Source organism: Chelonoidis abingdonii, chromosome 2, assembly GCF_003597395.2.
Source record: "Chelonoidis abingdonii isolate Lonesome George chromosome 2, CheloAbing_2.0, whole genome shotgun sequence".
Classification (NCBI taxonomy): domain Eukaryota; kingdom Metazoa; phylum Chordata; order Testudines; family Testudinidae; genus Chelonoidis; species Chelonoidis abingdonii.
This window is the reverse complement of record NC_133770.1, coordinates 136205610-136228423: the sequence shown is the minus strand read 5'-3', so window position 1 is coordinate 136228423 and position 22814 is coordinate 136205610. Positions and strand designations below refer to the sequence as shown.

The 22814-nt window shown below is 40.7% G+C and overlaps 1 protein-coding gene across 5 annotated transcripts in view; it reads left to right on the top strand.

Moving 5' to 3' along the window:
- The window catches only part of CTNND2 (catenin delta 2), a 1230307-nt gene that overhangs the window by 893827 nt on the left and 313666 nt on the right, over positions 1–22814 (top strand). For all 5 annotated transcript variants that reach the window (XM_075062683.1, XM_075062682.1, XM_075062681.1 and 2 more), the window contains one exon: positions 12907–13039. In XM_075062683.1, the coding sequence (XP_074918784.1) occupies positions 12907–13039 (133 nt within the window). The remainder of the gene's footprint in view (positions 1–12906; positions 13040–22814) is intronic.

Sequence of the window (22814 nt, the reverse complement as noted above, 5' to 3'; positions counted from 1 at the left end):
CCTCTCCACAGAGCCAAACGCTGCCCCACGGGAGCGCGTAGCCCCAGCCCCCAGCATCCTGATGAGCGGGGAGCATCTTTACCTCTCCACAGAGCCAAACGCTGCCCCACGGGAGCGCGTAGCCCCAGCCCCCAGAGGGCTGCTCACAGGGCGGCAGGGCTCTGGGGGAAGGCGGGGGAGGAGCCGGCGGCTTGCTGCACTCGGCCAGCCCTCTGGCCTATGACCGCAGACCCCGCGGCTTGCCGCATCAGCAGGATTTTTAATGGCATGCAGAGTCCCAGCAGGCAGTCGCGTGCCATTAAAAAATGGCTCGCGTGCCATCTTTGGCACGCATGCCATGGGTTGCCGACCCCTGCTCTACAATTTGTCAACATCCTTCTTGAATTGTGGACACCAAAACTAGACACTGCATTCCAACATCAGTTTCATCAGTGCCTAATACAGAGGTAAGATAACCTCTCTACTCCTAGTCAAGATTCCTCTGTTTGTTTATTCAAGAATCACATTAGCCCTATCATAGAATTATAGAAGATTAGGGTTGGAAGAGACCTCAGGGGGTCATCTAGTCCAGCCCGCTGCTCAAAGCAGGATCCACACCAACTAAATCATCCCAGTCAGGGCTTTGTCAAGCCGGGCCTTAAAAACCTCAAAGGAAAGAGATTCCACCACCTCCCTAGGTAACCCCCTGACTCATCCACTGTAATCCCCAGGTCCTTTTCTGCAGAACTGCTGCTTAGCCAGTTGGTCCCCAGTGTGTAGCAGTGCATGGGATTCTTCTGTCCTAAATGCAGGGCCACAGTATCGCACTGGGAGCTCATGTTCAGCTGATTATACATCAGGACCCCCAAATCTTTTTCACAGTCACAGCTTCACAGGATAGAGTCCCCCAACCTGTAAGTAAGGCCTACTTTCTTTCTTCATTGATGTATAGATTTACATTTAGCCTTATTAAAACACATAATACTTGCTTGCGCCCAGATTACCAAACAATCCAGATTACTCTGTATCAGTGACCTGTCTTCTTCATTATTTACCCCTCTCCTAATTTTTTGTCATCTGCAAACTTCATCTGTGATGATTTTATGTTTTCTTCCAGATCATTAATAAAAATGTTAAATAATCTAAGGCCCAGAACTGATCTTTGTGGGACCCCACTAAAAACAAACTCATTCGATGATGATTCCCTGTTTACCATTACATTATGAAACATATCAGTTAGCCAATTTTTAATCCATTTAAATGTGTGCCATATTAACTTTCTATCTTTTCTAGTTTTGAATCAAAATACCATGTGGTACCAAGTCAAATGCCTTTCAGAAGTCTAAACATATTACATCAGCACTATTGCATTTATCAACCAAACTTGGAATCTCATCAAAAAAGATAGTTTGACAAGATCTATTTTCCATAAACCTGAGCTGATTGGCATTAATTATACTACCCTCCTTAAATTCTTTTTAAATCAATTCCTGTATCAGACGCTGTGTCTACATAACGGTAAACTACTGTAAGTGCCTACCTAATGGTGAACTTTGGGTGTAGGAGGGTGAAAGAAATGAAATGCACTTTTGAGACTAACATTTCAGCTGGTATTCCTAAATTGTTAAAAAGACACAGTTAGGAGCAATGGGAGAGGTTAGTATTGGTAGTATAGAAGATGTTTAAATATATTTCAGTTAAAAATATATTCATGGAAATTGCAGTGCAACAATGAATATCCCACCCCCACCCCCATCCCTGAAGTTAATCATGCTGTAAAGGAATGCAATAACCTAAAATGATAAATTGGAGTTTCTTTATTACGATTGTCTCTAGGGAACTTGCATTAAGCTGTAACACCTTAATAAATCTTTTCCACTTAATAAAAGGATGGTTTAGGAACCCATATTAGGCTCATCTATGGGTAATTTTTCATCATGTAGAAATGGTACCCATCTTGCTTCTCTTTCAGCCCATATCTTATGATGTCTTATTTTAGAATTTGAGTCTAAGTACTACAGTAAATGCAGACAGGAAAGAGGATCTCTAATTGGAGATCATTTGATGAATAGGAGGGCAGAACTGCATTTTCTACAATGAAAGAAGGAACAGTTTGCCACTATACAAGACTGTTCTACACCTTGGAGATATATAAGGTTCTACTCTGTAAGGTACTCGGCATTCAGGCATAATTCAGCAAGGTACTTAAGCATGCACTTAGATTTACACACATGAGTAGTCTCGTTAAAGTCAATAGGACTAGTCATCCTTGAAGTTAAGCACATACTGTGCTTTATGTGTTTTTCAGGATTAGGCAAGTGTGCTCAGCACTGTACAAGATTGAGATTTTAAGTGCTGTGAATACTTGATAGTAAAACATGTGCAAAACTAATAATTCATTATGAAGTCATGCAAACATTAGTGAATAGTTATAATAACTCAAGCTATCAGATATTGGGGCTGTCCAGGCATGGAGGAGTTAAATGGGAGGATGTCAGAAATAAAGAGGAGCAACATCAAGTAAAATATGTTCTTATTTCTTTTTAACATCTGAAAAAGGAAGACAGTATCTGGTACATGTGTGTAGATTCAGCTACATTAAATCTGAAATATCATGGAGATCAACCAAATAACAAACTACATTTTAAAATATTAAAGCATACACTGAGGTGCAGTCCATGGGTTTTCAATGCATGACTTTTTTTTGGTTTTGTATCCATAATATCAACCACAAGTTATACAAATAAACAATTTAATTATTGATTGTGCCCACACATCAGTATCCAAATACTGAAAATGGCCCATTGTGAGCATAGATGGAAGAAATTATTTGTTTCTTTCTAATTGCTAATGCAATAAAGGGAGGTCCAATTCAACTGAAAATTATTGTGTTGCCAGTTCCATGTCTACCAATCTCTGCCAGATGCCCATTCACGTGCCTCACTGAGCTATATCCTCACACAAAATATAATCAGATTACCATCTTGTTAGCCAATGATATGTTTCCTCCTGTTTGTACTCCTATTTCTACTATGAATACAATTCTTTTTCCCCAGAGATCAAACTAAAAATTGTACCTGTAATCCAAAAGAATATCAATAACAAAGAAAAGTTTGTGATCAAAATGTTAGTTACCTTAAATATTTTTTTTAAATATTTCCAAACTATTTGGCAAGCAAATTATTCAGAAACACCTACTTCTCTGAAAATGTTAAGAACGTGCAGAGGCAGTCAAAAAAGGAAACAGGATGTTAGAATCATTAAAAAGGGGATAGAGAATAAGACTGAGAATATATTATTGCCCTTATATAAATCCATGGTACACCCACATCTTGAATACTGTGTACAGATGTGGTCTCCTCACGTCAAAAAAGATATTCTAGCACTAGAAAAGGTTCAGAAAAGGGCAACTAAAATGATTAGGGGTTTGGAGAGGGTCCCATATGAGGAAAGATTAAAGAGGCTAGGACTCTTCAGCTTGGAAAAGAGGAGACTAAGGGGGGATATGATAGAGGTATATAAAATCATGAGTGATGTGGAGAAAGTGGATAAGGAAAAGTTATTTACTTATTCCCATAATACAAGAACTAGGGGTCACCAAATGAAATTAATAGGCAGCAGGTTTAAAACAAATAAAAGGAAGTTCTTCTTCAGGCAGCGCACAGTCAACTTGTGGAACTCCTTACCTGAGGAGGTTGTGAAGGCTAGGACTATAACAGTGTTTAAAAGAGAACTGGATAAATTCATGGTGGTGAAGTCCATAGATGGCTATTAGCCAGGATGGGTAAGAAATGGTGTCCCTAGCCTCTGTTTGTCAGAGGATGGAGATGGATGGCAGGAAAGAGATCACTTGATCATTACCTGTTAGGTTCACTCCCTCTGGGGCACCTGGCATTGGCCACTGTCAGTAGACAGATACGGGGCTAGATGGACCTTTGGTCTGACCCGGTACGGCCGTTCTTATGTTCTTACGTTCTCATTGCTAGGGAAGAAAACACATGGTGAAAACTTCTGAGATCATAGATTTGCAGATAAGGTATGTTTTGTGCATTTACTTTAACTGTATGGTCCTATATACATTGTACATAAGAGTCTCTCATACACACACTTTTCTAATCTGGTCATAGTTAACTCCATTGAGTTGGTGGAGTTATTGTGCATTTACATGGTTTAATAAAATGCAAAATGTCTCTTTTCTCTTCCTCTTTATAGTCCCCTTAGGCTCACATGTAGGCATCCAAGATTGAATTCTGAGCTTTTGGGGAACAATAAACTTGTATGTATTTCTCAGTTATCCTGGAGGCATACTACCTTTCATAAAGGTTATGTTTGTAATACTGTTCATGGGTCTAACATTCTGATTTCAGCTGTTCTCAAATTTAGTCCATACTATACTGTATCACATTTCTTTGTTCATAGCTTTTGAGTCTGAGGATATCAGTACTTTCTTCTGTTAAGTCTGCCTTTCTGATAACAGAAAACAAGAACACATTCTGCCGCCCAGAGAAATTCCTTCAAGATATGTATCTTCCCGAGTGTAGGGAGCTGCAAAGTTTCTCTTTTCCCCTGATCAGCTGAACTGCAGTTAGCTCCTTGCCTGCTTCTGTGCCCTACTCCTTTAACCTTTCGGTGATCTAGAGTTCACTTCATTTCCCTGTCTGTAATGCCTTAAAAAAAAAGCAACTCCCATATAAAGTAGCCGGAGACCCAGAGTTCAGTCTGTAACGATTTTCAACAAGGATTGCACAAGGTCACCCTCCCCACATTCAAGTCCCAAAAGGAACTAAAGAAATGAATTTAATGAAATAACTTTATAAAATCTTATGATAAAGAAACAAATAATAATCTAATTTTTACAGCATGACATGGCTATTTTATAATCCACAGACATTTCCTTCAGTTATACTTAAGCACAAATAAAGAAAACAAATTAAAATCTGAGCATTTCAGTCCTCACAGAAATAGAGTGATAAGAAACTGATAGTCCCCAAAAACTTAGGTTTTATTCACCAAATTCTCAGTTACAGTCTTTGATCACCAAATCTATACAGTCTACTGAGTCCAAAGCAACATCTTCCCTCCACTTGGTTGTAGGTATCTTCCGTTGGAATCCATGCAGACTCTTCCTCTGCTGAAATCACTGCTAGCCAGTCAGGTAACTGATCAATCAACCATTCAGTTAAGTGTATAGATTTAAAGACAACCCTGTTACAAGAAAATACAAAACTGAGAATAGCAAAATAGAAATGACTCTTTCCCCATTACTACTTTTTAAAGAAAAGTTGGTGAATCAGATTATTGAGACAATTTAACTAGAACGGTTTGGCTAAAATCAGAACAACATTCAAAGCATACAATTAAAATAGAAGTTACTTTTCCCTCCCAATTTCCCCTTGCTATAATTAGCATTGCCCATGCTTCCCTGTTAGAGGCTTAACAATATCACTAACCTGCTGCAAAATGCTTCAGAGTGAGGGACAACCGCCTGCTTTCTGCTCCTGGGCTCAGTTTCCTGACCCACACAGGGCACGTGGCCTTCGCCAAAGCAGCTGCCCTGCCTTCTTGCCCTTATGTAGTCTGACCTCAGCAACAGGAAACCTATTGGAGCAGACCCAAAACTACCACAGCCAATTCCAGAAGTTTTTGGATGTGGAGTGCTTAATCTGCCTAGCAACGGTGACCCAGACACAACTCACTCCTACCTCCCCGCATTGGGTCTCATAAAGAGATATCTCCCTATTAGGCACATGGGTTACACTACCTTCTCCAAAGGAGGTAGAAGTGCAGTGCATATGTTAATATGAAGCTGCCATTATTAATTCCCATTAGAATTGCCATGAATGTAGCAGATAATGAAGTCTCCCCAACACTTTCAGAGCCCCGTTTAATGTGCCGTTCATATCAAAAGGGTATCCACAGGCCTTCAATGCAAGAATGATGCCATTTCATCTTTCTTCCTACTTCCATTCTTAATTTGGCCAGATTTGACTAAAAACAGGGAGATGCTGTGGCTCCGTGTTTTTTAGTTTTCCGTGAGACATGAGTGGATCTTAACATACGCTGAAGGTGAAGGTCAGTAGGACCCACCGTGGTTCATTGCCTTTGCATTTTATTTCTTATATCTGTTTACATAATCTACCAAATCTTATTGTTTTTCCATTTTCAAAGTAGATACATTATTGCTATCTCCTCTTAATTAGTAACAACTACCTCAGAATTCATTAGCAATCTATAATAACAAGTGTGTGTGTGTGTGTGTGTTTGAAGAAGGAAATAATTTTTGTAAAGAAATATTTCAGATTCAGTTCTAATAAAATTGAATATAAAATAATGTTAAATTTGATTTACAATGCCATAGGAGAAGTAAGGGTTGGAAAAAATCTATTAGGCTGTTTCCATCAGTATATTTTCTATTTGGTTGATTGTTTTTTTTTATCTGGGCTAACTTTGAACTTTGCTGATGTCCTTTTGAATTTACTGAGGTAAAGTCCTTACACAGGAATTCCCCTGTTGCTGGTATTTTTCCCTCAAGTATTTTTAATCACAGTAAATATCTCCCTTACATTATCTTTCATAGCATTGGGGGAAATCCATTCTTTGATCTTCATTCAGCTTTGATTATTTCTTTTTTTGTGTGTATGTTGTTTGATCTTAAGCTATCTCTGACATTGATATCTAAAGATAATGAGAAGTGTTTTCTCTTCCTATGGTATATACTTGGTGTTGTTCCACTCTTAGTTAAACATATGGTTGCCTACAGCAGGCATCTCTACAACACTGCCCGTAGGGAATGTTTCTGGGACTGGAATAACTGTGGGTGTCAGTGATTGTCTATGCCAACTGCTTGATCAGATGTGAATGTTCTGCTCTATTAATGTAACTGAGAAATAGGAATTTAAACTCCATAGAAATTTACTTTGACCCATGGATTCATAGTATATGCAGCTATCGCACCTGCTTCTCAAATTTGGTGTAAAACTACATCAACTGGAGAGAGATTTTTTTTTTTTAAATTACTATATGATCTAGTATTTTTGCAATCAGTGCTCACATATTTGTAGCAGTTGGGTGGTTGTGTTATTTTTTCCCAAGTAGGTATCGCTGCATAAACTGTGAATAATGAATACCTGAAAACCCATGGAATAGTAGACAGCAAAAATTACGGATTATGTCTGCTGAACTGAGCTTTTAGTCTTTTGTTCATCTTATATATATATATATTTTTAAAACATTTTACCCTCCCCCCAAAATACTGATCCATACTTAATATATCTATTTAAAATGGTGGTCACTGTGCTGCTAGGGCCAAATCAGTAGGGAGCAGGGTATCTCAAAACTTGAATTTGTCTAGTCACAGAAAAACCTAATTCTCACACATAATATCAGCTTATGTTTAAATGTGAAATATAATTAGAGAGATTTAAACTTTCTCTCAAATCTGATCAATGTATGAAGAATATAAAGTCACATTTTAAGAGCTTAAAGTATCGGGGTAGCCATGTTAGTCTGTATCCACAAAAACAACAAGGAGTCTGATGGCACCTTAAAGACTAACAGATTAGTTAGTCTTTAAGGTGCCACTGGACTCTTTGTTGTTCATCTTGAGAGCTTTAGGCAGGCCACAGAACATCACCCACCCGCTCCTGAAATAGACCCCTAACCTCTGGCTGAGTTACTGAAGTCCCCTAATCATGGTTTAAAAACTTCAAGTTACAGAAAATCACAATTTACACTAGTTTAAACCTGCAAGTGACCTGGGCCCCATGTTGCAGAGGAAGGCGAAAAACCTCCAGGGCCTCTGCCAGTCTGCCCTGGAGGAAAATTCCTTCCCGACCCCAAATATGATGATCAGTAGACCCTGAGCATGTGGGCATCTACTGTGCTATCTCACAAACCCAAACTGCTTCCAACAGCTTTTCAAGTGCCTGAAGTCACAGTTGTCCCTTGAAGAACTGCCAAACCATTCAGCTTTCCCCTGATAATTCTATAATACACTCACGCATTTTCAGTACAAATACTGCAACACACTGAATATTAAAAATTTAGAGGCAGCAAAAAATAAATTGAATTTAATAAAAAATTAAATCAGCGGGTGTATTATAGTCATTGTGCTATTTATGTTCATATTTAATTCAATAAAAAACTTCAGTTTTGAACTCTTTCTCAAACTGCCACAGAATCTCCAGTTTGCTGCATTGGAGAACAGCAGAATTTAAGTCAAACTTTCTATGGAGTTGTCACGCTAGCTAGAGTGGCTCAAAACTCTGAGTGCCAATCTCAGGGCAGACATACCACGCTGGTGGTATATTCTATAATTAGATTTCACCAAGCTTGTGTTCTCACCCAGACAAATGGAACTTTTGTGATAAAAGGTATATAAAACAAAAATCATACCACATCAGGTTACTCCTAATCTCAAACGATCAGTCACTGACCCCAAATCAGTTGATACTCTGGATCTTATACCAGAAACAACAGTGGTAGCCAATTCTCTAATAAACGATCTAAAGATTTATTAGGTAAGAAAAATAAATGAGTTATTGGGAAGTCAAAGGAGGTAAACTACATTAACAGGAGAATCAAAGTTTGTAAATCCAAATGATAGCAGAAATGTAGTAATCTGCCAATCTACAAAAGTATTTCAGGGTTACCCAGAATAACTTTGAGGATCTCTGCTTTCTTGTTTAGTTATTCCACCCTGTTAGAATCCAAACAGTTCAGTAATGTAGTATCATTCCATGAATCCATATTTATAGCTTTTCCACACAGAAAGCAATCTGACAAGTCTCTTTACTCCTCCATGAAACCTTGCTTTGAAATTAGCATTTCCTATTACAGCTATTAAGTCCTTCATTAGCATTTCTTAGGTTCCATCCACATTTGATGAGTTTAGTCACAGGAGTGTACACAGTGTAAAAGGAAAAGTAAGAGCAAACAACAGTCTTTCTTTAGTTTCCATGAAGTTTTAACACCTGGCCAGGATCTTACATTAACACACCTTGGATCGGGGGTTATTTAATTACAGGGTATACATAATGTAGAAGTAATGTAATAGCAGACTACAGGAGGTAAGTATCAGGGGGTAGCCGTGTTAGTCTGTATCCACAAAAACAACAAGGAGTCCGGTGGCACTTTAAAGACTAACAGATTTATTTGGGCATAAGCTTTCGTGATTAAAAAACCTCACTTCTTCAGATGCATGGAGTGAAAGTTACAGATGCAGGCATTATGTAATGACACATGAATAAAAGAGAGTACCTCACAAGTGGAGAACCAGTGTTGACAGGGCCAATTCGATCAGGGTGGATGCAGTCCATTCCCAAGAATAGATGAGGAGGTGTCAATTCCAGGAGAGGCAAAGCTGCTTTTGTAATGAGCCAGCAACTCCCAGTCCCTATTCAAGCCCAAATTAATGGTGTTAAATTTGCAAATGAATTTTAGTTCTCCTGTTTCTCTTTGAAGTCTGTTTCTGAAGTTTTTTTGTTCAATAATAGTGACTTTTAAATCTGTTATAGAATGTCCAGGGAGGTTGAAGTGTTCATCTACTGGCTTTTGTATGTTACCATTCCTGATGTCCAATTTGTGTCCATTAATTCTTTTACATCGGGACTGTCCGTTTTGGCCAATGTACATGACAGAGGGGCATTGCTGACACGTGATGGCATATATAACATTAGTAGATGTGCAGGTGAATGAGCCCTTGATGGTGTGGATGATGTGGTTGGGTCCTCTGATGGTGTCACTAGAGTAGATATGGGAACAGAGTAAGCAACGAGGTTTGTTACAGGGATGGTTCCTGGGCTGGTGTTTCTGTGGTGTAGTGTGTAGTTGCTGGTGAGTATTTGCTTCAGGTTCGGGGGTTGTCTGTAAGTGAGGACTGGCCTGCCTCCCAAGGTCTGTGAGAGTGATGGATGGTTTTCCAGGATAGGTTGTAGATCATTGATAATCCATTGGAGAGGGTTTAGCTGGGGGCTGTACATGATGGCCAGTGGTGTTCTCTTATTTTCCTTGTTGGGCCTGTCCTGTAGTAGGTGATTTCTGGGTACCCATCTCACTCTGTCAGTCTGTTTCCTCACTTCCCCAGGTGGGTACTGTAGTTTTAAAAATGCTTGATAAAGATCTTGTAGGGATGTGTCTCTGTCTGAGGGATTAGAGCAAATTTGGTTGTATCTTAGGGCTTGGCTGTAGACAATGGATCATGTGATGTGTCCTGGATGGAAGCTGGAGGCATGTAGGTAAGTATAGCGGTCAGTAGGTTTCCAGTATCGGGCGGTGTTTATGTAACCATCACTTATTTGGACTGTAGTGTCCAGGAAGTGGATCTCTTGTGTCAAAGTTAGACTCAGGACTCACAGTTTGTCAGACCACTCTGTTTTATTAGCACAGCGCTCTGCTAATACACCCAGATAATGTGAGCACCATACAAGACACAAACTATCTTATTTATACAGATAAAAGGGGGGGAGCACTTAGCAAGATAACAAAGGAAGCAGAATCTGATAAGTTTACCTGGGCTAGCCATGCATATCTTATTTCCTTACTAACTATTACCGATCTTCTGTTAATGTTTCGCCATTAGCACCCTTGTTTATGCCTAATGTTTCTTTTCCTGGCACCTGTATTGCAACATTTCTTATTTCTGCTTAAAGGTACATACAACATTTCTTTAATCTGTTCTTATTTTTACAATATAATTAATTCTATTTTCACACTTGTGTGGACAGGTCCAGGCAGAGGTTGATGGTGGGGTGGAAACTGTTGAAATCCAGGTGGAATTTTTCAAGGGTCTCCTTTCTATGGGTCTATATGATGATGATATCATCAATGTAGCGCAAGTAGAGGAGGGACGCAAGAGCTGAGGAAGCGTTGTTCTAAGTCAGCCATAAAAATGTTGGCATACTGTGGGGCCATGTGGGTACCCGTAGCAGGAGACAGACAAAAACAACACAATCAACAGCTCCTTTGAGCTCTATTAGCATACAAGTGAATTAGTTTGAACCCACACTAACACTTAACACTGCTTTGATATTCACATACAAATGAATTCCTAAGGCTCTGGCATTCCCTGGCTCTTGGCCTGTCAGTGTCACAGGATCACACAAAGTCTTTGATAGTTCCTCACAGTCTAAATCCACCCTGGAACAGCCACCACATGATTTGTTGTTGTGTCCTTATGTTTTCTCTGTAATAAACAGTTCATATAAAATTTATCACTTACATCAGACATGGCTTATTTAGTCTGAACTGATAAAGCACAGAATTCTGCATATATTTCTTTTGTATCATATGTTTATCTTCCTGGATCTTTGTAAGGATGTGACGTAGAATGATACTTCTCAGGCTGACTGACAGAAATGATACTTCTCAGGCTGACTGACTGTGTGAGATGGATTAGTAGAGAGATGAAAGAAAAGACAAATAGGTGATGCTAGAATTTCAACAAAGACTACTTGTTCTTGCAGGATCAATCTTGTTTTGTAGTATGCATTGTTATTGCTTCAGTTCATTTTGGGGAACTTGTACTGTAACTGTGAGCTGTCTGATTTTGCTAAAGACAGGCTGCAGGTATACTGAAAGTTTTACTCAAACTGAGTGAATTCACCCAACATTATATGGTAGGTCTCAGTTCAGCAGAGTCACTATGATTTAGAAAGAAGGAAGTGAATGATATGGGTCTCTGAATCCTTTATACAAGGTAAAACTGGGCACTGCTCCTCGTAGGCCAGGGCAGATGGACTGTTTGGCAGCAAACCAAGTGAGGAAAAGTGGTTCCATGATAATGTGTGACCTGTAATCCTAAGTCTCAGTGGCTGGAGCGGCTACAACAAAGGGCCTCTGCAACTTCTCCACACCCTGTGTCCTGATTGGGGGCAGATATGGTTCTCTACAACCTTTGTACCATTCCCTCACACAAAGCCCATTTTACTCAGGCTCTGTGCCAATACTGTGTGAATTTCAGCTTGAGGCCCATGTTCTACTGTTTGATTTCACCTGCACAGATACTGCTGAAGTCAGTGGAAAGTGTGGATGTTTATATGAGGGCAAAATTCAGCCCTAAGAATTAAAGGCATGTTAGATTTCTTCATTTCATTTGGAGATGCTGCACGTACATCTGACTCCTGAGACACAAAATCAGGGCAGCTTTCATGGGCTCTATTCCCTTGAGTGCAGAGACATAGTTGTACCTGATTTGACATATTCATTTAGAGCCCAGTCCTGCAAGATGCTGAACACGTGCTGAGATGAGCTGAAATCCTCAAATCCCATCACCATTTGGCTCTAAGGATGCTCAGCGCCTCACAGGATTAAGATGGTCCATTTGAGAAACATTTGCAGAGTCAGTTTCAATTAGGCATATATTTGCAAAGATGCAAAAGACATCAGCTGTGTGGTTTTGGTGCATTAGTTTTGCTTTAGTTTACATTATACCTGAATACAGTGAACAAAAGACACAATACATGGTTGTTTTCTGTATTAGATATCAGTTTTGTCACCTAATGATTATAGTAATTAAATAAACCTTTCCTACAGTCAGTAATATTTAAGGCTAGCGTTTCCAATTTTAATTAAGTGCACGTGTGTGCACGTGTGTATAATTATTTTTCTTTCTTCATTTCATCTTTATCAGAGTTTCCTGTAATGCACTGGATTTAGATTATGTTAAAATTTACACGGGCCTTTGATGAGAGAATAAATAATTCACATTAAACCTACCTTTTTATAATGTGTTAGAATGATAGCAGTAAAAAGGGGGGAAAGTTCTATGTTCATGTTCTTTCTGGCATTGATAATAACAAAACAAATAAAATCAGAGTTTTATCTATACATTTCTAACTGTATTGGTCGGTGAATCATTGCCACATTGAAGATAATTATTCACTGTTGTCAGGTTCTTTGCTGAGGATACTCTTGTTTCTTTGTGTACAGAGAGTTTGGATGGAGAGATCCTGAACTTCCTGAAGTTATACAGATGCTACAGCATCAGTTCCCTTCAGTACAATCCAATGCCGCAGCCTACTTGCAGCATCTCTGTTTTGGAGACAATAAAATAAAAGCAGAGGTAAGACACTTTGAGATTTTTTTTTAAAATGGCTTTGTCTGCTAATTGCCACCAGAAATGTTGTATTATTTTAAAAAGAGCTTCAAGGGAAATCATGTATGTATGCATATAACCTGTATATTCAAGCTTTTAAATCATCATTACCATCACAGAAAGTGAGTTGCATAAAATGTTATTGAATCAGCCCCTTGGATGACTCATTTGTTGAGATTTGATTATTTTAAATTGAATGTGAGGTATTCGAATGTTCTGGCAGCCTATGTGTCCAATAAGCAACTAATGGCATGATCTCGCTTCCACTGAAGTCATAGGAATTTTGCTTTTGATTTAAATTGAAGCAAGATTGGGGCCTAAATAAAAGAAAAAATTGAAATACATAAATAAATGTGTAACGTGTGCTACATTCCAAATCGAAACAAGAACACAAAACATGGAGCAGTAAAAAGGGTTCGGGGCCCAAACTCTGTTTTAAGTTATACTAGTATAAATCAGGAGTAAATCTACTGAGTTGAATCGGAGATTTTCCTGAACAAGAAATTCAAGGTTTGGCCCAAGATTTTATGCCTGCAAAAACCAAACGTATTATTTCATTATTTCACCCATTTTTTTGGAAATAATTCTAACAAAAATAAAAACTGAAAAGCAGATGAATCAGTACAATTTCTGTCTAAAGCCTCACAAAAACTATAGGCCCAGATCCTCAGCTCTCACTGGCCCATACTTGGCATTTGTGGGGGAGAGAGACCTTTGTGCTCCCTTGATCTCTGTGGCTGCTGGTAGCCAGCTCAGCTCCTGCCACAAATTTAAAACAGACACAGAGGTGTTCTAAAATTATCCCAGTGCAGCACTGCTCTAAACACTCCTTCCTCCACCATCACCAGAAGAGCCTCCTATATGAGCTGTACTCCATCCTGGGATTCCTCCATAAATGTGGAATTCCCAGGTGGGAAAGATTTTGCCAGAACAGCCTAAAAGGATTGTATTGGTCTAAGGAACTGTCCCATGATTTTTTGAGAGTTAAAATAAAATATTTTTCCCTGTCTGAAAAGAAGTCTATAACTGCAATAAGCCTAGATATACTCCCCCTCCCACACCCTTCTTACCCTTTTCTCTCATTCCATCTCCGCTGCTCAGTCTTTCATTAAAAGGATTGATTCATCTCTTCAGGTTTCCCAGGAAGACAGTTACATGATTATGGCAATTTATTCATTGTACAACCACTGCTTCCTCCTGTTAGTCATGGATGGGGAGCCCTTGGGCAGCTGCCCAACTGAAGGGAAGGAAGTTGTTTGTTTTGTTGCCAGCTGTGTATGGAAAATCCCTTAAGACATAGGCTGTTGTAGGTCTGACCTGTCTGATTAGGACATCAGCCTTTAACTATAGTTTAAGCCTTCAGAGTAATGAGCTTGTTGTTCTTTGTATATGTGTGCGTGTACTGATATAGGCGTATAAGGTACTACAGTGCTCAGCATCACTCTAATATTTTGCTGCAAAAAAAGATAACAAATAAAATAAGAGATTTTGCTGGTGATGATGGTGTGTTTTTTCTTTTATTGGTTCTTCCCCAGGCCCTTGATAGATTTCTACCTCTGCAACAAGCAAGATGCATTTGAGGGCAAGACAAAATCATTTTTGTGAAACAGTGCTCATGAGAATATGCTTTCAAACTGCTGCTGGTGGTGCTATAGATCTTACTAACAAACAGTGGATTCTGTCTCCTTTTCTTTAGCTTTATGAAGAGTTTTTAACCTAAAGTATGCAAAGTCAGCAAGCTCCTTATTAATGATAATATGTAAAAGTACCGGAAAATTCTTATTTATAGCACTCTGATTTCCTCGAATGAAATGTGCTTTATGGGCATGTCTACAGTGCAGCTGAGAGAGAGCCTCCCAACCAGGCTAGACAGACTCATACTAACAGGGCTCAAGCTAGCACGCTAAAAATAACAGTGTGGACTCATACACTTAGGCTGCAGCTCAGACTGTCAACCCTACCTAAATCCCTAGGCTTGAGAACCTGAACTCCAACTAAGACTCGGTGTTCACACTGCTATTTTTAGTGCAATGGTGCCCATATTTAGTGCAAATATAATGCCCATCTTTAAAAAAGGGAAGAAGGAGAACCCGGGGAACCAGAGCCTCATTTCAGTCCCTGGAAAAATCATGGAGCAGGTCTCATGGAAACCATTTTGAAGCACTTGGAGGAGAGGGAGGTGATCAGGAACAGTCAATATGGATTCACCAAGGGCAAGTCATGCTTGACCAACCCTATTGCCTTCTATGGTGAGATAACTGGATATGGGGAAAGCAGTGGACATGATACATCTTGACTTTAGCAAAGCTTTTGATACGGACTCCCACAGTATTCTTGCCAGCAAGTTAAAAAAGTATGGATTTGATGAATGGACTATAAGGTGGATAGAAAGCTGGCTAGATTGTCGGGCTCAACTAGTAGTGATCAACGGCTCAATTTCTAGTTGGCAGCCGGTATCAAGAGAGGTTCCCCAGGGGTCGGTCCTGGGGCTGCTTTTGTTCAACATCTTTATTAATGATCTGGATGATGGGATATACTGGAGAGTAGGGATACGGTCCAGAGTGACCTAGACAAATTGGAGGAGTGGGTCAAAAGAACTCTGATGCAGTTCAACAAGGACAAGTGCAGAATCCAGCACTTAGGACGGAAGAATCCCATGCACTGCTACAGGCTGGGGACTGACTGGCTAAGCAGCAGTTCTTCAGAAAAGGACCTGGGGATTACAGTGGATGAGTCAGCAATGTGCTTTTGTTGCCAAAAAGGCTAATGCCATATTGGGCTGCATTGTAGGAGCATTGCCGGCAGATTAAGGGAAGTGATTATTCCCCTCTGTTCGGCACTGGTGAGGCCACATGTGGAGTATTGCATGCAGTTTTGAGCCCCCCACTACAGAAAGGCTGTGGAGAAATTGGAGAGAGTCCGGTGGAAGGCAGTGAAAATGATCAGAGGGCTGGGGCACATGACTTATGAGGAGAGGCTGAGGGAAATAGGCTTGTTTAATCTGCAGATTGGGAGAGTAAGGGATGATTTGATAGCAGCCTTCAACTACCTGAAGGGGGGTTCTAAAGGGGATGGAGCTCAGCTGTTCTCAGTGGTGGTAGATGACAGAACAAGGAGCAATGGTATCAAGTGGCAGTGGGGGAGGTCTAGGTTGGATATTAGGAAACACTATTTCACTAGGAGGGTGGTGAAACACTGGAATGGGTTACCTAGGGAGGTGGTGGCATCTTCATCCTTAGAGGTTTTTAAGGTCAGGCTTGACAAAGCCCTGGCTGGGATAATTTAGTTGACGTTGGTCCTGCTTTGAGCAGGGAGTTGGACTAGATGACCTCCTGAGGTCTTTTTCAACCTTAATCTTCTATGATTCTAAGCCTGTTGAGAGGCTTGTCCCAGCTGCAGTGTGGACATATCCTATAAGGTCCTGATTCAGCAAAGCACCTAAGCACAAACTGTATGTGTGTTTTAGGCTCAAAACTTTGCCTAAATGGGGATGGGATTATTCTGGTGCTTAGAATTAAGTATATGCTTAAGTACTTTGAATCAGTGTCTTATAGATCACCTTTCCCTGGAGGAACTCAAAGTGCTATAAATAAGACTATGTATTATTTCAGATCTCAGGCTGACTTATTTGGGATTAATCATGTGCTTACAGATAGGGTATGTCTACACTTACAACACTACAGTGGCACAGTTGCACTGTTGCAGCCATCGGCATAGGTAATCCTCCTCCCCAAGAGGCGGTAGCTAGGTCAACTGAAGAATTCTTGCAACAACTTAGCACAGTCTGCACAGGGACTTAGGTCTGCTTAACTTTGCCACTCTAGGGTGTAGATTTTTCACAGCCCTGTGGGATGTAGTTATGACAACCTAATTTTCTAGTGTAGACCAGGCTTTAGGTGTGCATATAAGTAGCTTGCTAAAGCCAGACCTAAACAAGGGTACCTGAGAACAGAATTTGACTTGTTCATCCTCTCCAGATATAATGCATTTGTATTCTTTCAGATGATTGTAGAACTTGTTTTCCCTGTCTAAATTTCTTGCCTGTTGAATTAACCAGGATTAACAGACTTGCTCACCAATAAGATTAGCTGCTTGGTTCTGTACAGTTACAAGGAAATGGAAAGGTTTCAGTGGAGTGTGCAGGAGAAAGAAGGGCACAGCCAGGCACATCCAGAAAATGATTTTCACTCTACAACTTGCAATATCTTTGGAATTAATGATTTAAGACTTTGGATCCCCAAATATAATGCAAGAAATCCAAATTCAGCACAAATCCAAATCCATTGAAAAGTAGAAAATTACTACTCTACTTTATTAAATAAATAGGTTTAAAGAGGGGCAAACAGCTTGTGTTGCAAGAGCAAGAAGATGTCCCCGGTGGTGTTTGGGGATTTTGAGAAGGGAGTGAGTAAAGGAAAATCTGAATGAAGGAGGTGATATTTATGACTCCTGGTAGACTGCATGGAGAAGGTCAGTTCATAAAGGCTTACTGATTAATTTATAAGGTTTGTTATTATTTTTAATGTGTATGTCCCCAGAGTATTGTATGGGCATATCTAAAACCAAAAAATGAATCCAAAGAATGAGTGGATGTAATTCTCTGGCCTGTGCTATGCAGGAGGCCAGACTTAGGTGATCATAATGGCCCCTTTGACCTTAAAATCTATATATGAAATAATGTTTCAACTCTTGGTGTCATCCTCAGAGCCAGAGTGAAACAAAACTGGAAAGTGCACAGAATCTCTCCTGCAGAGTTTGTTAAGCCCAGAGTGCTACACAACATGCCACCACATTGCTGTTACAAGAGAAATGCTTTAGAGGTACCATTCACACACTTTTTATGACCATTTTTATTTAGATAGCATCTGTACTGGAGTATAATTTATACCATATTTTCCATCTAAAAGAGGCAGTTTTATTAATAATCATTCATCCTTGCCCAACCACCTTTTCACAATGCCTGCTTTGTTCTTTAGATGGTTATAAGATCTTTGGGCCCCAGCCATGTGTGAGTTCAATGAGACTACCTACGTGCATCAAGTTAATCCCACCTGCTTGCAGGATCAGAGCCCTTTACGTTTTATTCTAGAAAGACAGCGTCTATTTAAAAAATTGTCAGTTAAAAAAACAATAATTGCAGGTACTACACTTGTTCTTAAGACTCCTGCCAATATTTGTGGTTTTACAATTATGCTTTCCTCTTTTATACAAAGAAATTTCTCTCCCCAATTGCTGTGTGAAAGGCCACAAAAAAACAGGAGAAATGTATTAACTGTGCAGAGGAAAACATTGAACCAACTATATTAGAAAAGTCAAACGAATACAGTAAACAAAACTGGGGAAAAAATAAAAAAATTTTCTCTAATCTTTTTTCAGTTAAAGTAACCTTGGGTGTTACTTGTAACCATAGAAAATAAAAATAGCTTTCATACAGAAGTATAATTTTAAGATGATAGCTCCCTTTTAAATAAAGCTGTATTTTTTCATAAATCCAAAGTCCTTATCATTCTTTTTGTCAAGAACAAGAAAAAGGCTTAAGCTTTGAATACCTGCCTCTCTAACTTGGTAACTATTCTCTTATCCATAGAGATCTGCAGATGCCCTTGTCCTGTCTGCTAAAAGGACGTTCTGCAAAGAGGATTTCTGTTTCATGGGAAGAAGCCTCAGGGGGTTTCATAGGTGTCAAAAGCCATTTGCGCATTCACAGAGCACTCATTGCGTCTATTGCTTTTGTATTTTTAGGGGAGGGTTTTCATTTTTTCCCTTCCAACTTTCATAATGGTATATAAATATTGGAGTGAGATAAATAATTGTGAATTTTATGTATAAGAAAACAATTTCTCTTCTTTGCAACATTTAAAAAAATTAAAATCAAGGCGTGGTTTGTTTTTTTTAAAGCATGATTAGTTGAATGGTTCCATTTCTGCAGATGTAGCTTTTAAAGGTTCCCTCAAATTACACTTTTGCATAGGTGCCTCTCTCCTCTAAAAGAACAAGGAGACGACAAACATGGCTACCCCTCTGTTACTTTTCTCCTCTAATAGCTGAGTCTCTAACTATGGCTGACAATGGGCCATATAAAGAGTTCATTAACTCTTTGGTCAGTGGTGCATCCTCTAGTCCTTTGCTCCTGTCCTAACTCTTTAGATTATCTCAGAATCACCAGAGAAGAATTGAGGAAGCCTCATTTATGTGACCATGACTGACAGATGGATTTTCTCTCCTAGTGGGTGGTGATCAACCCCCAGTGCAAAGTCTCACTTGGATCGGTGAAAACAGAACATACAGAAAAAATACAACTGCATCTCTCATAGAATCTGCATCCTAGAATACTTCAGAGAGTTAAATGAGTCAATTATAGATGTTCATTGATAAATAATGGCTGAGGAGAGGACAATTAAGAGGCAAAGGCAAGGGAGAAAAGATATGTTTTTAGCTGAGATTTGAAAATGAATGGAGAGTTGATGAGGCAGAAAGACACAGGAAGGCTCTTCCAGATGGCAATTGCTGCTGAGGAGAAGGCTCTCACACCAACAATGGTGCGTTTGTATGTAGAGACAGAGAGGAGCCGGTCCTAGACGACCAGAGAGAAGAAGCAGGGGAGGTAGAAAGAGAGGAGCATTTTAGACTAGTCAGCAGAGGACTTTTTTTTTAAAAGAACACTTTCTGTTAAACACAGGATTCATTCTTCTAAAGCAATTTCTCTTCCTTTAAAGACATCTAACTCCTTTGTATGAGGTCACCATATAAAGGGATTGAATTGTGCAGTTTCACACGCCAACACCATTTTGCTCTGATGGAAAATGGCAACCAGCCATCAGCTGCAAAGGTATAACAGGTCACTAAGGGTTTTGGCTCCAATAAATCCTTTCTGTAAGCTGAGAAATTAATTTCAGCAATCAAAGCCATAGCTCTTAGTGTTGAAGATTTCATACGAGCGTTTGTGCAAGGATGTGAAATAAAGGGGTAGTGACTATTGAACTCACCTTCTTATTGCCTTTCCTTCTGTCCTTAATAAACCCGGCTGGAGATAACAACCTCCTTTTTCTCTAGGAGGGCATATGTTTTTGCTCTCTTACAGCACACTATCTTCGAAATAAAGCAGCAGTACTGATTTCACTTTATGACAGTGCAATACTGCATAAAGAGAGCATGAATGTATGTTGGATGCATTTATTTCCCCAAATCCCATTATTCCCCAAATTCATTAATTTACGTTAAATCTTTATTTCAAGTGTGACAAAGTTCCTCCTCTACCTTGGTGGGTCATGCGCTTATTGGCAGATTTGCTTACCTCAGTGATCTTCCCCACACTCTGGATCAACTCCTCCTGTGTCTGATCAGGAGTTAGGAGGTTTGGGGGGAAACCGGGCCCACCCTCTACTCTGGGTTCCAACTCAGGACCCTGTGGATTGCAGCTGTCTATAGTGCCTCTTGTAACAGCTGCATGACAGCTACAACTCCCTGGGCTACTTCCCCCTGGCCTCCTCCAAACACCTTCTTTATCCTAACCACAGGACCTTCCTTCTGGTGTCTGATAACACTTGTACTCTGTAGTCCTCCAGCAGCACACCCTCTCACTCTCAGCTCCTTGTGCCTCTTGCTCCCAGCTCCTCACATGCACTTCCTCTCCTCTAGCTCCTCCCCACCTGACTGGAGTGAGCTCCTTTTTAAACCCAGGTGCCCTGATCAGCCTGCCTTGATTGGCTGTAGGTGTTCCAATCAGCCTGTCTGCCTTAATTTGTTCTAGCAGGTTCCTGATTACTGTAGTGCAGCCCCTGCTCTGGTCACTCAGGGAACAGAAAACTACTCACCCAGTGACCAGTATATTTGCCCTCTACCAGACTCTTGTACCCCCCGCCCTTTCACTGCGAGCTGGCTTCACAATCTGCAGCCGGTTCTGTTCCAGACTGAGCCAAGGAAACATCTGTACACGCTTGTGCTCCACACTCTTCACTACCTCACCCTTGCGTCCCGCCCCGATACCAAATGGCGGGGCTTCCTGCCACCTCTCGAGGGTGAGAAGCCCCGGTGGGCCAGCTTATACTCTGCCCTAGTCCCAAGGCTTGCCAGGGATGTCAGTCGGTGGCTCCTTCACGGGTCCGTGAGCACGGGCGTGTACTTGGCGCAGTTCACCCCTGTCCCCACCACCTGCCCTTTTTGTGGTGTGAAAGAGACCCTGGCACACATTTATTTAGAGTGCCCCAGATTGCAACCCCTTTTCCGGCTCCTCTTGAATATCTTCTTGTGTTTTTGGTTGCAGTTTTCCCCTCACCTTTTTATCTATGCACTCCCCATCTGTGGCCCCACAAAGTCACGGGATCTCCTTATCAACCTTGGCCCTGGCCAAACTAGCTATCTATAAAACCAAGGAGAGGAGGTTGGCCGATGGGATTTCCTGCCACTGTGGGGCCTATTTCTGCTTCTCCATCCGTTCACGCATCCGGGCAGAGTTCCTCTGGGCGGCGTCCACTGGCTCCCTTGACGCCTTCGAGGAGCAGTGGGCGTTGTCCAGGGTTCTCTGCTCGGTGTCCCCATTAGGTTCCCTTCGTTTAGCCCTATGACCTCACTCCCTATCCTGTTTCTTCATTAGTTGTCCCACAAAATCATTTGGTGTCACAAACCTGTGGATCCTCCCCTTAGGCTGGGTGCCCCTCCTGGATGCCAACAGGACCAGACTCTTGTACCCCACTGGTTTGGGTCTGTCAGACGAGGTTTTCCTGCAGCTTTCTTTTATCAGTCCCTTAAAATTACTTCAGAACATTGTCTTATGTTTTTTTCTCTGTCATGTAGTGTGCACTGACTGTATTTCATTAACTTCTTTGTTTCCAAAGGGTATATGTGCAATGCACAGCAAACCCAAGCTCTTACCCAGATTTGAGCCTTAGCCCCTCCTACCATCCTTACAGAAAAACTTCTGACCTGAGTTTGAAGCTATTTTACATTTGGACTAGCTTGCTTAACTGGGAGTCTGGGTTAGAATACAGAATCCGCTTTAAATAGGGCTGAAACCTGCCCACTTTGCAGTGTGGACACAATCTTAATCACTTGAGTGCTGACAGTCTTAGGCCTGGTCTACACTAGGCGTTTAAACCGAATTTAGCAGCATTAAACCAAATTAATCCTGCACCTGTCCACACAATGAAGCCCTTTATATCGATATAAAGGGCTCTTAAAACTGATTTCTGTACTCCTCCCCAATGAGGGGAATAGTGCTGAAATCGGTTTTGCCATGTCGGATTAGGGTTACTGTGGCTGCAATTCGATGGTATTGGCCACAGTGCACCATTGTGACCGCTCTGAAAAGCAATCTGAACTCGGATGCACTGGCCAGGTAGTTAGGGAAAGGAAAAGCCCCGCGAACTTTTGAATTCCATTTCCTGTTTGCCCAGCGTGGAGCGCTGATCAGCACGGGTGGCCATGCAGTCCCAAATCCAAAAAGAGCTCCAGCATGAACCGTACAGGAGATACTGGATCTGATCGCTGTATGGTGAGACAAATCTGTTCTATCAGAGCTTCGTTCCAGAAGATGAAATGACAAAGCATTTGAAAAAATCTCCAGGCTATGATAGACAGAGGCCACAGCAGGGACTCAACACAGTGCTGCATGACAAGCGTAACGGAAAGCCAAAGAATTGAATGGACGCTCATGGAGGAAGGGAGGGGGGACAGAGGACTCGAGCTATCCCACAGTTCCTGCAGTCTCCGAAAAGCATTTGCATTCTTGGCTGAGTTCCCAATG